The following is a 15,492-nucleotide window of genomic DNA, read 5'->3' as shown; positions in this document are numbered from 1 at the left end:
TGATAAAGGACCCACAAGCAGCCGCAGAAAGGAAGCGCTGCGCACGGAGGAGCAAGGCCGATTTCTCAGCAGAGACGTTGCGGGTGAGAAAGAGGAGAAAACTCTTTAAAACACTGGGAGGTGCGGGGAGGGCACAGCTCAAGTGGTAGAGCACACGCTTAGTGTGCACAAGGCCCTGGGTTCAATCCCCAGCACCTCCTCAAAAAAATAAATAAACCTAATTACCTCCTCCCCACCAGATTAAAAAAAAATACTGGGAGAAAACTTAAAATGCCAGCCTGGAATTCTATTCCCAGTGAAAATACCTTTCAAACAAAAGCAAAAGAACGCTGTTCTCAGACACCCAAGAGCAGAAGGAGCTCGTCACCAGCAGGCCTGGTCCAGAGGGAAGGCCAGGGGCGTCCTCCTGGGAGAGAGAAGGAGGCGCAGAGGGCGGTGCGGGCCCACACGGAGCGAGGAGCGCGGAGCCACAGGATGCGGGCAGGTGCGTGACCAGCACACCTTTAAGTCTGCTACGACACTTACGTGACCACTTTTTAAAGAGACTGACTGCTTTAACAAAACTAACAAAGTATCCTGGGGGTTTGAGACATGAGCACAAACAAAATGCGTGACAGCAGCCACGCAAAGGCTGCACAGACAGATGCACCCAGCTGCACGGAGCTGTGCTGCATGTGAAAAGGCGTGGCATCGCGTGAAGGCAGACTGAGGTAAGCGAAGGAAGTACACGGTAAACCTTCAACTAGCCCCTGAAATTAAAAAAAAAAAAGCTACAACTGAAAAGCCAGAAAAGGAAATAAAATGGAGTCATAAAAAACACCCAACTAATTTTAAAAAAGCCAGAAAAATAGGAAAACGGGAATGAACAAGAGATGGAATAAGCAGAAAACAGGGTGACAAGATCAAACCTAACCACACAGCGACCACAGCAAATGTGAGTGCTCTGAACACCCCCGTTAAACGGCAGAGAGACACTCACAATGGATGGAAAAGCTGCACCCAGTTACACAGGCCGCCAACGAAAAGTGCACTTGCGACGTGAAGACGCAGGGTGGCGGTCACCTGCCCAGGAGGTCAGGACAACGTGAAACATTCCTGCACTGATGGAAGCGTCACAGGAGAAGCAAAGGCCGGCGGAAATGCAGGAGAGATCCAGTCCACAGTCAGCGTCGGGCTTCGAGACACTCTCCCAATAACTGACAGAGCAGCCAAGAGAAGGCACGGAGGGCAGAGCAGACCGAGCCCGTCAGCCCACCCGACCACCGCCCCTCCGGCCGTGCAGACCCCCGGCTGCGCCGGCACAGGCCGGCCTCCCCGGGCACGCGGGGTGCCCACCAGGGCAGGCGGGCGCCGGCTGAAGGGGCCTGGGCGTACTGAGCACAGTCTCGTCTTTCAAAATGCATCCTGCAACCACAGCGAAATCACACTAGAAGTCGGTGACAAAGATACCCGGGGAACGTCATTTACAGCGGTATCTCCGACAAGAGACACGCAGAGGCACGTGGAGAAGCGGCGGGAGGCCCCCCTGCGGTGGCCCCAGCCCGCTCCCCGAGGGCGACGGAGGGCAGCGCGCGGGGGCCGCCCTCCCCATGCCGGAGGCCACGGAATCGGAGCAGTCCCATCAGAGCCCAGGAGCTTCTCCGCACGTGCTGACGAGCCAACGCCAAGATTCACATGGAAATGTGTCGAACCTAAAACTGTCAACACGACACGGAGAAAAGGCAAAGCTGGGGGCTGACAGGACCTACAGCTGTAGCCGTCAAGGCGGTGCCGGCCAGAGCCGGGCCGCCGGGCAGAGCGGCGCCCACGACGCACACGGGCAGCTTCGGGGCAGGTGTGGAAGGAACGGTGTTCCAACAGCGAGTGCTGGAACAGTCCTGACGTCCGTCTTTGTAGAACATGAGAAACTAACCCAAACCGTTAATAAATCTACATGTAAAGTAAAACATGATTAATTTGCATAAAACTACGGGCAAAACCTTTGCGAACCTGGGACAGGCGGGGATGTCACAGCCACCACACCCCAATCCTCACACATGAAAGAAAAAACTGACCAAAGCTTCTCTTTAAAAGACGTGGTGCGGAGAACGAAGAGGCGCGTCTCAGGAAGCAAGGCTGGCGCCGCAGGGGGGCGCTCCAGAGCCCCAGGCAGCGAGCAGGGCTCCGGAGAAAACGGGCAGAAGCTCCAAAGAGATATTTTGCCAAAGGGACACAATGACAGGCACGTGAAGAGAGCCCAACGTCCCCAGGAAGCAAGGACGCAGGCCCCAGCAGCCCTGGACCGCTTGCCGCGTGGAGGCGGGAGGGGCGGCCGCTCCGACTCAGACGGCAGGCCTCTCAGAACGGAAACTCGCCGCGCCCCGCACACGTCCACACAGGGGCTTTACGTGTGACAAAGCGGCTCACTGACAACAGCCCCAAACTGGGGAGACGAGGTGTCCGCCAGCAAGCGTGCGCCGGGCGACGGCGCCTCTGTCCGAGGGAGGGGCGCCGGGACCCGCGCCGCGCGGCCCCTTCACCTGCGGGCGGGAGGCACAGCCCAGCTCCGCGCGGCTGCGGGGCGGGGGCCTCGTCACGCAAGAGGAAGTGTTTGGGGTGATGCCGCGTCCACCGCCTTGAGTGCGGTGCTGCCCCGGGGGTGCGGGGCCCTCTGTGTCCGTTGTGTGTCTCCCTCCATGTGTGGGTGTGAAAACGTGTGCGGCTGTACATTTACAAAACGAAGAGCCTTCGCTGAGCCAGCAAAGCCGTGAAGACCATGCTGCAGCAATGCCGCCGGCGCTGACTGCTTTCCGCCCCCAGAAGCGGGCTGGCGGGTCAGGGCCAGCAGCCCTGCCCGCTGCCCCCCGGCCTGGTGCCGCACCCACAGCAGCAACGCCCGTGCAGGCGTTAGGGCTGCCTCTTGCGCCGCAGCCGGGGTCCCGGTCCCATGGAGGAGCACAGACCGGCATGGAGCTGCGGTGACTGCGCGGTCCGCCAGGCATCATGGGGACCCGCGGCCGATCAGCAGAGCAGCGTTTCTGGCACCCAGGAGGGCCCAGGGCCCTCCACGCAGCTCACGTCCAATCTCCCCTTTTCAGAGGGGAAACTGAGGCTCACAGAGGGTAAGTGACTGCAGGGGAGCAGCCCGCCCAGGACCTGCGGTCCAGAGCCGGCAGTCAGGCGCCAGCGTGGATGCCCTCACCTGCTGGGTCAGCGCTGCCGGGGGAAGACCCAGAGGCGCCCCGCGTGTGCGGGAGGGTCAGGTGTGGGCACCTCCGGGAAGCCGCCTGGGGGAAGGGCTCTGCATCTAAGGCACAGGCTGGGTGAGCGCCCCGCTGCCAAGGCCCCTCTGAAAACAAACGTGACGGATAATGAAGGCTGGGGAGCAGACGTCCTCAGGGCTAACTTCAGGTAAGCAGCCGTGTGCGGACGAAGACGTGTCAACAGGCGGGAGCTGGAACCTGTCCTGGCTGTCCGAGGACACACCACGTGAGCAGCACGCGCCTGTGGGCTTTACGGACGGCCGCTTCCTCCTCCGCACCCTCGTTTCCCGGAAAACTGCTCGCTCACCGAGGACGTGCGTGTCTGCTCGAAAGCTCACACGCTGGTCTGCCTTCCAGTGGTTTAACGCAATCAGCCTGCCCTAAGCTTCTTGAAACCGACAGACTCCAAGTTTTTTAACCACGGAGGGTATTACAGGAAATGGATGGCGTCCCGGCCACTTCTTGAGAAGATGAAGCCAGTAGAAGCAGGGGGGTGCCTGCCAGGAGGAGCTGGCCGGAAAGGGGCATTTTATTTTGCCTAAAATACTCATACTGAGTGGACCACACGCCCTGGAAACTTCTGAGTGAAGAATGACTATCTTCCCAGAACTTGGGTAACGGGGTGGGGGCCAGATTCCTGGGGGGCCAGCTGGACGGGGAGCAGGCGGGACTGCAGGCCCAGCTGGCTGTGCTCGGGGATCTGCAGCCACATCGCCGCCGCTGGCTCATCTGCCCCTTGGTCATCTGTGGCCCGTGCTCCCGCGGCACCAGCTCCGGAGCTGCTCGTCCAGGAGGGGGGTCCCGCTCCAGGCTTTAACGTCTGTGTCTCCCCCAGACCCACATGTGGAAGCCCTAACCCTGTGTGATGGTATCTGGAGGTGGGTCTTTGAGGGTGAGCAGGTCAGATGAGGTCGGGAGAGGGCCATGTCCTCGTAAGGAGCCACCACAGTCTGCCGCTCGCTCCCTCTGCCTCGTGAGGACACGGCAGAAGGCGGTGTCGGCAAGCCAAGGAGGGGGTCTCAGAAGAGACCGAGCTTGCCGACACCCCAATCTCAGACTTCTGGCCTCCAGAACCTTGAGAAAATGAACGCCTGTGGGTTAAGGTACCCGGGCTGTGGGGTGGGTGAGGGTGGCCTGAGCTGGGCGCTGGGCAGGTGGCAGCGGCTGGTGGGTAGAGGCTGGCTGGTGGCGAGGCGGGCGCTGGAAAGGAGGGCGTGAAGGGCGGCTCCGGTGAGGCTCAGGGGCAGTGAACATGCTACTGGAGCCTGGAGCAAAGGGCAGCTCTGCCATCAGATCACAAAGATCCGGGCTGGCCTGCGCGCGTCCTGCGGAAGGCAGGGCGTGCGCGCGAGCCCCCGGGCTGCTGAGCTGAGATTTCCAAGCACGGAGGGAAGAGCGTCTTCGTCCTGACTGTTTACAGCAGGAGCTGTGACGGCACGGGCCCTGGGGCCTCACGTGATGAGAAGGCACATTCCGAAAGCCCAAGCATCTCCCCCAAACGCAGGAGCTCAGCCTCATCGCGAAACCTGCCAGACAAGCGTGGAAGCAAACCAGCGAATCCAAACACGGCTGCAGACGAGCGGACAGCGACCCGCCGAGAACAGATCTGCGCGAGCAAATGTGAGACGTTGGCAACGAGGGAAAAGGCGGGGGGAGTGGGGCTCCTGCGCTGTCCCTGAAGCTCCCCTTAAGTCAAGAGTCACCCTAGGACGAGCAGCCGGCAGGAGAGGAGACAGAACAAAAGGGAGAAACCAGGGAGGGCAGGCAGGACCGACGCCGGGCAGAGGGCAGCCCAGAGCAGGCGCTCACCCCCACCCCGAGGGGCGGCCACTCCAGTGCACGGCGGGTTATCCCCCAGGAAGCCCCCACTGCCCTAAGTGAGGGCGCTCCTAAAAGCAGAGCTTCAGAATACGGGGAGCTGGGAGGAGGAAGGGGCAAATGGGCGAGGTCAGCTGGAGATGTGAAAAGTCCCAGCTCAGGTACAAATGAGAATGGACACAGGAGACAGCGAGCGTTCCAGACTGACGGCACCACCTCCCGGTCAGACCCCACAGAAGTCTCTAGAGCAGACCACCCAAACGCAGCAGGACACACCGTCTTCTCAAGCAGGGATGAGACAGGCTCCGAGGCAGAGCCTCTTGCTGGGGCATTAACGAAACGTGGCACATTAAAAAATAAACTAAAGCTGTACAGACTCATTCACAGACCATAACAGAATTAAACCAGGTATCAGTAAGGAAAGGAAAACGTCAGGACGTTTGAAAAGATAGTAAAAGCAACCCCGCAGCCAAGCAGGGCTTAGAGAAAAGCCCGCAGCCCCAGACGCTCGCGTTAGCAAACAAGCTCTCACGTCGACACGCTGAGCTTCCCCCGAAAGAGACTAGCGAACGGGGAAAACTCACCCGCAGCAAGCAGACGAAGGGAAAACGTAAGAGCAGAGGCCAGTGAGGCCGAGAAGAGGAAACAGGAGGAGGAAGCCCAGCACCGCTTCTCTGAAGAGACCAGCTAACCTGGGAACCTCCGGAAGACGGCGAAGGGGGAAAGCCAGAGGAGGCAGGCGGCGGCGGGAACAGGGGCTCCCTCCCGCGCGGGCCCCGCAGGCGCCCACGCCCAGCACAGCCCACACCTCACGCTCCCCGGCCCCCGAGCGGCTGGCCTGCTGAAGCCCTTCGGTGCAGAAGGACCCGGGCCCGGACGCCTTCACGGGTGCAAATGGTCACAGAAGACGTTCGAGAAGACACGGTGCCAACCCTACACACTCTCTTCCAGAGAGAGAAGGTGCGCCTCCCAGCAGGCTGCACAGGGCCAGCGCCCACGCACACACGGAGCCAGGCCCGATGGCACCAGACGCGACAACCACACACCAGCACCCTCACGGACACAGACCACAAAATCATCAACAGGACACGGGCAAGGTGAATCCAGCGACATGCAAGAGCACTCCACGACAGCCACGGAGGGTTTACCCCGTGGTGTCAGGCCGGTTCAATCCTGAAAAATAAACTGATGCAATCGACCATACTGACGGCTTTAGCAGAAAAATCCCATGATCGCATCAACGTAGGCAAGGAAAGGAAAGGATGTGACAACAGCTACTCACGACAAGCTAAGAACACGAAAAGGAATCAAGAATAGAAGGAGACTCCTCCATCCCGAAACGGCCACGAAAACCTACAAGTCCCGTCGCTCCTCACGGTGAGACGAGGTGCTCCCCCAGGACCAGGAGCGAGGCAGGGGCGCCCGCCCTCGCCGCTCCGCTCCAGTCGCAGAGTGGAAGCCTCAAGCAGAGCAAGACACACCATCTGGAGGGGACACGAAACTGACCAAACTGACGCACAGCAGACCACGCAGAAAAACCCCAAGGAGCCAACCAAGAACAGACACCAACGACAGCGTTCACAGAACCGATACGTGTTTGCTAAGGTGTAGGAGACAAGGCGAACAGCTCAAAAATCAGTCACTTCTACACAACGGCAATGGTAACAATTAATAGTAAACAAAAATGAAACAAAACTTACCACTGATATAGGAAGACAAACTGACGTATAAATCTAATAAAACGTGCAGAATCTGTACACTGGAAGCACAAAGGGCTGATGGAAGAACTCAGAGATGTAAGTGAACAGAAACATTCCATGTTAATGGAAGCCCCAACATAGTGAGAACGTCAATTCTCCCCAAACTCAAGTGTAAACTTAACACAACGCCAGTAAAATCTCAGCAGGATATTTTTTGGGGGGTTGGGGGGTAGGTGCAGACAAATCAATTCAAAAGTTAATATTAAAAGTCTAAGGAACTAGTTAAAACAATTGTGAGAAAGAGGAATGAGGGAGGTGTGGGTAGAGCATGTGCTTGGCGTGCACAAGGTCCTGGTTCAATCCCCAGTGCCTCCTCGGTCAAGGGAAAAAAATAACAATAATACAAAAAAAATGTTTTAAAGAATGAAATTGGAGGAATCACACTATCAGATTTTCAAACTTACCCTGAGGCCACAGTAATCAAGACAGTAGGGATGAGATAAATACTGAGATCAATTCCGCAAACTGGAGAGTCAAGAAATACAAATACAAATACGCCCAGCCAACTCCTGACACAGGCACCGGAGCGACTCGGCGAGGGGAGAGCAGCCCCTACCGCCAACGGTGCCAAGGCAACTGAGCAGCCTCAAACAAAAATAAAACAAAAGTAAATACTGACCTAAACCTTGCACCTTGCACCAAATTCACCTGAACACATAGATCAGAGACGTAAACGTAAAATGTGAAACTAAAATTTTAAGAAAAAATGCAGGAGAACATCTTTGATACTTAGGGCCAGGCAAGAACTGTCCAGACTCCACATCTAAAATTGATCAATAGGATGTTATCAAAATTAAAAACTCTTGTTAAAGACATTGGTGAGATAATGAAAAACAAGCTACAAACTAAGGGAAAATATCTGCAAATCACACATTTGACAAGCACCTACCCTAAATGCATAAAGAACTTGCAAAATCCAACAATTAAAAACGAACAAAAAACAACAATTGGGTAAAAGACACGTAAAATATCTGAACAGGCACCTCAGCAGGGAGGCTGAACGGGCGGCAGCTCATCTCATGACGAGACGTCCAACACCAGCTGCATCTGGGAAGCACCAGTGAGAACCGCAGGCGACACCGCACGCGGCCGAAGGGCGAGAACAGGAACGCTGACGATGCCGCGGGCTGACAAGGAAGCGGAGGGCCCCAGACTCTCACACGCTCCGTCTAAGCAGCCACCAACCCCACCCAAAGCCAGCCGCCCACTCGGCGCACGACCTAGGAATTCCGCTCCTGGGCGTCTACCCTGGAGGAGTGAAGACCGACGTCCCCACACAGCCCGAGCACGCGTGTCCTCGGCAGTTCTCATCACAACTGGCCCGAGCCGAAAGCAGCGCAAACATCCCTCAACAAGTGAGCAGACAGGCCTTTCTCCAGGCTGTGGTGGGCCCGTCAGTGGAATACCAGCCGGCTATGGAAAGGAGCGACTGCAGCCTGACAGACGGCCAGCGAGGAAGCGGGGAGCCTGGGAACCTTGTCCGTCAGACCCGACAGCCTGGGACGCGCCCCGGCCCAGTGCACGCGGACGTTCTCCAGGACAGGCCGCAAAGCAGGTCTTAGTAAGCTAAATTTGTTTCTCTCATGGAATTAACTCAGTGGGATGGAAGCAGAACCCAGTAACAGATGGAAAACTCACAAGTGTGCGAGAACCGAACAGCACACTCTCAAACAACCAAGAGATCAGAGAAGGAATCACAAGGAAGTCAGACAATACTTGAGATGAATGGAAACAAAACACTGGAGGGCCTTACGGCCCTACATGCCCACACTAAGGAAGGAAGACCTCAAATCAGTAGCCTAACTGTGCACCTTAGGAAACTAGAGACAGAAGAGCAAGCTGACCTCGAAGCCGGCAGAAAGGCAAGAATAACACAGGTTAGAGCAGAGACTGAATGGCAGACTAGAGAACAACTAAGAAAATCGACAAAACCAAACCTGGTTATTCGAAAGGTCAACAAAATTGGCAAGCCTGTGGCTGCAATGACTCACACTCTTCAATACAGATCACAGTCAGTTCTCTCTCTATACACCGGCAATGAACAATCTGAAAAGGAAATTTAAGAAAATTAACTCTACTTAAAGAGCATCAAAACCAGCCAAGTACTCAGGAATTAATCCTACCCAGGACGGGGTAAGATTTGTAACGAAAACTGCGGAAGATTGCTGAAGGAAATTAAAGAAAAACTTAACAGATGGAGAGACAGTCCATGCTCATGGACAGGAAGACCTGACACCGTTAGGACATCAGAGGAGTCACCACCACCTCGGAAAAGCACAACAGAGCTGTAAGACTCACGCTTCCTGCTCTCGAAACTCGGTGGAGAGCTACAGGGATCAGAGGGGGACGGATTCTGTGCAGATAGCGTCTTGGGTGAGTCTCACCTACGCTGTGGGAGAGAAGCCAGTCTCAGAAGGTTACACGCCCGGGATTCCATGCATCAGACGTCATCGGAAAAGCAAAACTGAAGGGACGGAGAACAGATGAGTGGTCGCCGGGGGGCTGTGGGTAGGCAGGTAGGTGATCGTAAAGTGACAGCGAGAGGGCGACTCTGAAGTGAGGGAATTATTCTGTGTGCTGGTGAGAGGGCAAATAACTACAATTCACAGAACTGTACACCAACAAAAAGACAATTTTACCATGTAATAATTTTAAAGTAAAAAACAAAAGGTCGCCTAGTCTGTGTTCTGTGCCCACTTGTGTCAGACGTGGCTGTGCAGGTACCTGGTGGGAGGAGCATTTTATCGCTGACGGGCTCTAGACCTGAAGGAACACGGTGACATAACAATCAGACTGGCTCTCCTTTGGTTTAATTGTTGTTTTCAGCTGCTCCGAAGACAACACGTTGCTGTAGACCCCTTCTCTGGGGGACCCCTCCCACAGCCACCCTGCGCACCCCACCCTGACGACACTGCACATTAAAAGGGACACAGAGTAAATTATGCCTCAATGAAACAGGTGTTTTTAAACTTCCCTTGGGGCTCCTGTTAGAAGTCAGGAGGCGGCCAGCAGAGCGCGCGCAGGGGTGCAGAGCCCGGCCCACCCAAGTGCGGGGTGAGCACCAGCGCTTCGATACAATCGCTACGGCTAATTACTCTCACAGCGCCACGGGTGCCGTCACTAACTGCCGCTGGGGCTGGAGGAGAGCTGTGCTCGCTTTCAAAGCCATGAAGTATCGGAATCGTAGACGCAAGTCAGTCCAAGTACCGGCAGGCTTTGGAGGCCCCGAAACATCAAAACACGGACAACAGTTAGTGCCCAGAGACGCTCGCGGTGGCTTGCTCTTAACAGCTGGAAACGTGAAACAACTCAAGCCCCCAAAGTGGACAAACCAACTGCCTAACGGAGCAAAGTACACTCACACGAAGTCTGCGAGACCAAGGGAAAGGGTGCGGCATGAAGTGGAGAAGCAGGGTTTAATGATGTGGGTTCCACGGTGTGTAAAACACACACAAATGGAAGAAGCACCAAAGGGGTCCCTTAGAGACGGGGCTCCAACCTCCGCATCTCAGTGCAGCCTCCCCTGAGATGCCATTAAAATGAGAGGAGAGTGTGTCCTTACTTCTCCTGGGGCCTGCTGCCGAAAGGACAGAGAAGACGGAGGGAAAACGCCCAAAACCCTGAGACGCTGGAAGGCAGAGGAATGAGTGGTAAATCCCAGACCAGCAGCGGAGGAGCCTGGAAGCCTCTACAGCACAGAAAACCCGGGGGTCTCAGGAAGGGCGTCACCACAGGGCTTCAGCTGGACGAGCGCTTGGAAGCCTTTTTTTTTTTTTTTTAACTTTTTAGGAAATAATTACAGGAACTTGCAAAAAAGGAAAACAAAAGAAAAGGAAAAAGAAGAGGAACCCCCCCACCACTGGGTCTCTCCCTCTGCGGTAACGACGTGAACGAACAGCCTGGAAGTCCCCAGCTCCCGGGCGATGCCCTGGCACGTGCAGGCCGTGTCACCGCCCCGCCGTCAGGACAGAGCCGCCCCCACGAGAAGGCTGACTCGTGCCACCCCTCTGTAGACAGCCTGCCCCCGAACCCTGGCAACTTCTTCTATTTTCTGGAAAGACAGTAAAACTGATGCTGATTATTCTTTCAATGCCTGGACTTCTCCACGGATACCATACGCGCCGGGTGACACCTTCTCAGGGAAGCACTTTAATTACAAACTCAGTGCTTTAACGTCTGTAAGACGACTCAGATGATCTGCCTCACCTCGGCTGAGCTCTGGCGGTTTCAGTTTCTGAGGAGTTCGTTGTCCCACTGCTCCTGAGTCGATGAGTCTGTAAGCAGAAAGCTGGTCACGGCGCCCTGTGTCCCGCAAACGGCCAGAGGGCCCGCCGAGCAGCCCTACTTCGTGCCTCCCTCTGTGTATTTGTCAGTTTTGGCTAGAGGTTCATTTTACTGAGCTTTCTCAAAGCACTAGATTTTTGCTTCAATGATTCTGTTTTTCTCCTTTAACTTCACTGTTTCCTCTTTTTTTATTTTCTTCTTTCTGCCGGTTTTGGGCCTATTTTGCTCTTGTTCTCCAGGTTCCCGAGGCTGGAATATAAATAAGAGACACCCCCCGCTTCTAACGTGCACACTCGGCGTGGGCGCTCCCTGCTCGGAGCTCGGCCCGCGGGCTGGCAGGTGCCTTTCACGGTCACGCAGCCGTTCCCCTCCCTGGAGACCTCCTCTTCCACGCGGCAGCTGTTAATTTAAGAGGCTGTGGTTTAACTTCCAAACGTTCAGCGGTTTCCCTGTTGTTTTTCCATGACTGGCTTCCGGTCTGAGCTCCCTAGGGTCAGGGAACATTCCGGGAGTGAGCTGTCTGTCCTGAACCTGCTGAGACGTGTCCTACCACCCGGGATGCGGTCCACCCTGGTGAACGTTCCAGTGGCCCTGGGAGGGATGTGGACCCCGCCCAGCACCCGGCCTGCGCCCACCCGTGCCCGCGGGGTCCCGGTGGCTGACGGCGACGTTCGGCTCTTCCACCGTCGCTGAGAGGATTGTGTTGGGGTCCCCGACTGTTCGCGTGGGTCTGCTTCTGCTCCCAGCTCCACCAGTCGTGGCTCCGTGAGTTTGGCACACGTCCACTTAGGATGGTTGCACCCTCCTGGCAGACGGACCCTTGTGTAAAGCCCCTCTCTGTCACAGTATTTTATCTGACGTCACGTAACTGACACAAGCCGCACCCACCTTCAGAGAATTAACGTCTGCACGACACGTCACTTTTCACTCCTTTACTTTCAACCTACCTCTGCCACTAGGGACGACGCTGAGTCCCTTGTGGATAAAATATCACTGGGTCACGCGCTGCCGTCCACTCGGCCAGGCTGCATGTTCTAACTGGAGGCTTGGGTCACTGACGGTGAAGTAACGACTGATTCACTAGCGTTCAAATCTGCCATTTTACTGTATGTTCTCCGTCTCCGTTTCTTCCTTCTTGCCTTCCAGTGGGTTACCTGCTCACACTTCAGAATTCCACCTGACTCTGCCGTGGGCTCGAGGGCCTCGCACTGCAGTCTTCCTAGAGGTTGCTCTGAGCATTAAAACACACACGTTTAACTCGGCCTCATGACGCTGGCGTACGCCCCCCGCCCCCCACTCTAAAATCGGAATCGGCTCCGGAGTTTCTCTGTGCTGGTGACCGCCGCCGTCACGGGACGCTGCAGGCTTTCAGCCTCGGGCCCGAGGCAGAAGAAAGTCGGCAGAGCCTGCCTCACTTCTCCCGTTCTGACCCACTCCTGGGTCCCCTCCCTCTGGAGAGTCCCAGCTTCCCTCTGTCTCCGTGCCCCTCTTTTCCAGAAGGCTCCCTTAGACCTCCATTAAGGGCCGGTCTGCTGGTGACACAGTCTCTTCGCTTCACTTTGTCTGAGGACGTCTTGATTTCCCTTTCATCCCCGAAGGGTATTTTCACTGCTGACAGCTCTTTCCTCTCAGAACTTGAAAAATGTTGTGCACCTCTCTCTGGCCCCACAGTCTCAGATGAGAAACTGGCTGTCACTCAGATCCGTCTCCCCGCAGGTGACACAGTGCTTCTCTCCAGCTTCTTTCAAGATCTTTTCTTTGTGTTTAATTTTCAGAAGGTTAATTAGCACATGTCATGGTGTGGATGTCTGGTTTTATGCTGTGAGGGGCTCACTCCACTTCTTAAATCTGCAGTTTTACACCCTTCACCAAATTTGGGAAATTTTCAGTCATTATTTCTTCAGATGTTTTCCCAGCCCCAACCTTTCCCCTCCCTCCTGGGACTCCAGGTATGTGAACGTGGCGTCTCCTCCGCAGAGCCGGACGCTCGGCTCTTGTTTGCTCTCCCCACTGCTCTGGTGAGGCCGTTTCCATTGATTCGCCCTTGCGTTTACAATTCTCTCTGACCTGCAGCTACCGCGGGGCCTGTCCAGTGAGTTTATTTTGGTTATTGTATTTTCCAGGTCTATAATGTGTTTGGTTCTTTTCTTAAAGAAAAAATAACTTCTGTTTCTTTGCTGAGGTTTACCATTTTCTCATTTGTTTAAGGAGAACGTGCAACTGTCTGCTGAAGTGTGTTTTGATGCTGCTTTCAAGTCCGTGTGGGGCGGCTACATCCCCCGAGCCCCTGCAGTGCTGCGTCTGCTCCTGACGACCCGGTTCTGGGGAGGACAAGGGCTTCTACTGCTTCCTGGACGCTCAGCACCGCACCATGAGGTCTGCATCCGACTTAACCCTCTATTGGCTGGTGGCACCCTGTCCAGGTGCAAAGCCAGGTCCGGGGGCAGAAAGTGCTGTGCCCCTGGCCTTGCCAACACCACAGCTGCGGATCAGGGGAACCAGGGCCGCCCTGCTGACACAGAGCCCAAGCAGAGCGTCCTGCTGGATGCGGCCGAGCAGGTGTGGGGGCACCCACCTGCACAGTGATCTCTCCGCGGGGGGAAATCTGGGTGGCACCTGCCCCACGGACCAGGGCACCTGCAGGTCCCCCAGACGCAGCTCAGGGCACCCTGCCACACTTCCCACAGCCTGCCATCACACAGCGACTGTAAGGGACACCCCGAGTCCCCTCTGCACCGTGAGACCCGGGGAGACAGCCCACGGCTGCTCCCGGCGTCTTGCCCTCCGGAGCGGCCCTCACCCTGCCCCCGAACACACGAGCAACCGGACGAACAAAGGACAAACGAACAGCGTCAGACCCTGGTGGGTCCCCAAGGACAGCTGCTTACAAGGCCACGGCCCTCAGCTGGGAAACGCCTTGGAAACAGAGGGAGGACCTGGGACCCAGGAGGGGCTGTGACTGCCTTCACTCAGCATCAGGGCATCGGGGGCCCAGCCACACAGGATTCGGGGCCGCGGGAGAGGGTGCCACACAGTCAGGGCCACCCAGCTGCAGGGGACAGGGCCCCACGGTGGGCGGGGCCCGGCTGTCTCCCTCCTGACTCCCCACCGCCTCCCGCGGGCCGGGCTCCTGGGCCCAGGTCTGTCTCCTCGGACCCACGGAAACAGCTGTGGGGTAGGGAGCCGAGGCCGGAGTCTGGTCCACAGCAGGCACTCCGAGCGGAGAGGCTCATGGCTCTGTGCACGCATGCCTGCCCGGGGACTTCTCGCTGAAGGACCTCGCCGTCTCCCCTCCCTGAGAAGCCCGCTGGGTGGAGAGGGGCCAGGGAGACCCAGACACCCCAGGGACACACGGGCCGCTCCAGGCGCATCGCAGGGCGGCGTGCCATGGGCGGGGCTCCGCGAGGCTGCTCCCGCTCCCTGCGACGGCGCGCTCTGCTGCCTCCTGGCACTGGGGACGGCGGGCCAACCCGAGAGAGGACACGGACAAAAGGCCAAGCCCGGGTCGAGGGGGGGAAGCCACGTCCTGCGGAGATGAGCCCGGGGAGGGGGGGAGGCTGCAAAAGAGGCAACGTACCTGAGCGAGCTCACCTCCTCCCTGGAGAACAGGAAGCTCTCCTCGGCCGGGGCCGCCTGGGTCCTCAGCATTTTCAGCTCCACCTCCAGCTACGAGGAAACACAGGAGGGGGTCAACGCGGACTGGGGCTTCGAGACCACTCAGCCGGGCCCCAGGAGCCCCACCTGTGGGGGTCGCGGCGAGGAGCCCCTCTCCCTGGCGCCCTCGGCAGGCGCTGGGCAAACTCAGGCTCCTTCCAGGCTCAGTTCTTGTCTCCACAGCAGCCGCAGGGACACGGCAGGCGGGGGTCGGTGGGGGGAGATGTCAGAGCCTGGGAAGGGGCCCACAGCCCTCATAACGCACACGCCCCCCCCGTTATCAGCGCTCTGATCCGCGCTAACCGTCATGATGTTTCACTTATTCTGCTACTCGCACTCCTCCACGGGGCGACGGGGACGCACAGACGGCCCGGAAGGGGCTGCAGAATGACAGCTGTGCTACTGCGCCTGGGGGCACAAGGAATGCTGGGAAGGGGCCCAGGGGACTCCCGCCCGGTGGACCCGGTGCAGGGACGCGGGACAGAGCAGCGCTCGGCAGTCCTGGGCTCCAAAAGCCCCTCGACGAGATGCGGTGTTCAATCACCGCCAGCAGCCCAGAAGGACGCACCCAGGCCCGGCCCTGGGCTAAGCTCTGGCCGCTCTCCAGTCCATCCCCAGCACTGGAGCCTTCTGGTCTCTATGACACCCTGACACGAATCATTAGGGCCCTGGATGGGACTCACGCACCCAGGAGACCCCCAGCCTGCAGCTCGGATGGACAGCCCCACGAACAC

At 57.2% G+C, this 15,492-nt stretch overlaps 1 protein-coding gene across 6 annotated transcripts in view; it reads right to left on the bottom strand.

The window, feature by feature from the left end:
• MAD1L1 (mitotic arrest deficient 1 like 1) overlaps positions 1-15,492 on the bottom strand; it is a 273,678-nt gene that overhangs the window by 82,041 nt on the left and 176,145 nt on the right. For all 6 annotated transcript variants that reach the window (XM_072943447.1, XM_072943444.1, XM_072943446.1 and 3 more), the window contains one exon: positions 14,682-14,770. In XM_072943447.1, coding sequence (XP_072799548.1) covers positions 14,682-14,770 — 89 coding nt within the window. The remainder of the gene's footprint in view (positions 1-14,681; positions 14,771-15,492) is intronic.

This window comes from Vicugna pacos, chromosome 18 (genome assembly GCF_048564905.1).
Source record: "Vicugna pacos chromosome 18, VicPac4, whole genome shotgun sequence".
NCBI classification, from domain to species: domain Eukaryota; kingdom Metazoa; phylum Chordata; class Mammalia; order Artiodactyla; family Camelidae; genus Vicugna; species Vicugna pacos.
The sequence above is the reverse complement of the archived record's forward strand: the minus strand, read 5'-3'. Positions and strand labels throughout refer to the sequence as shown.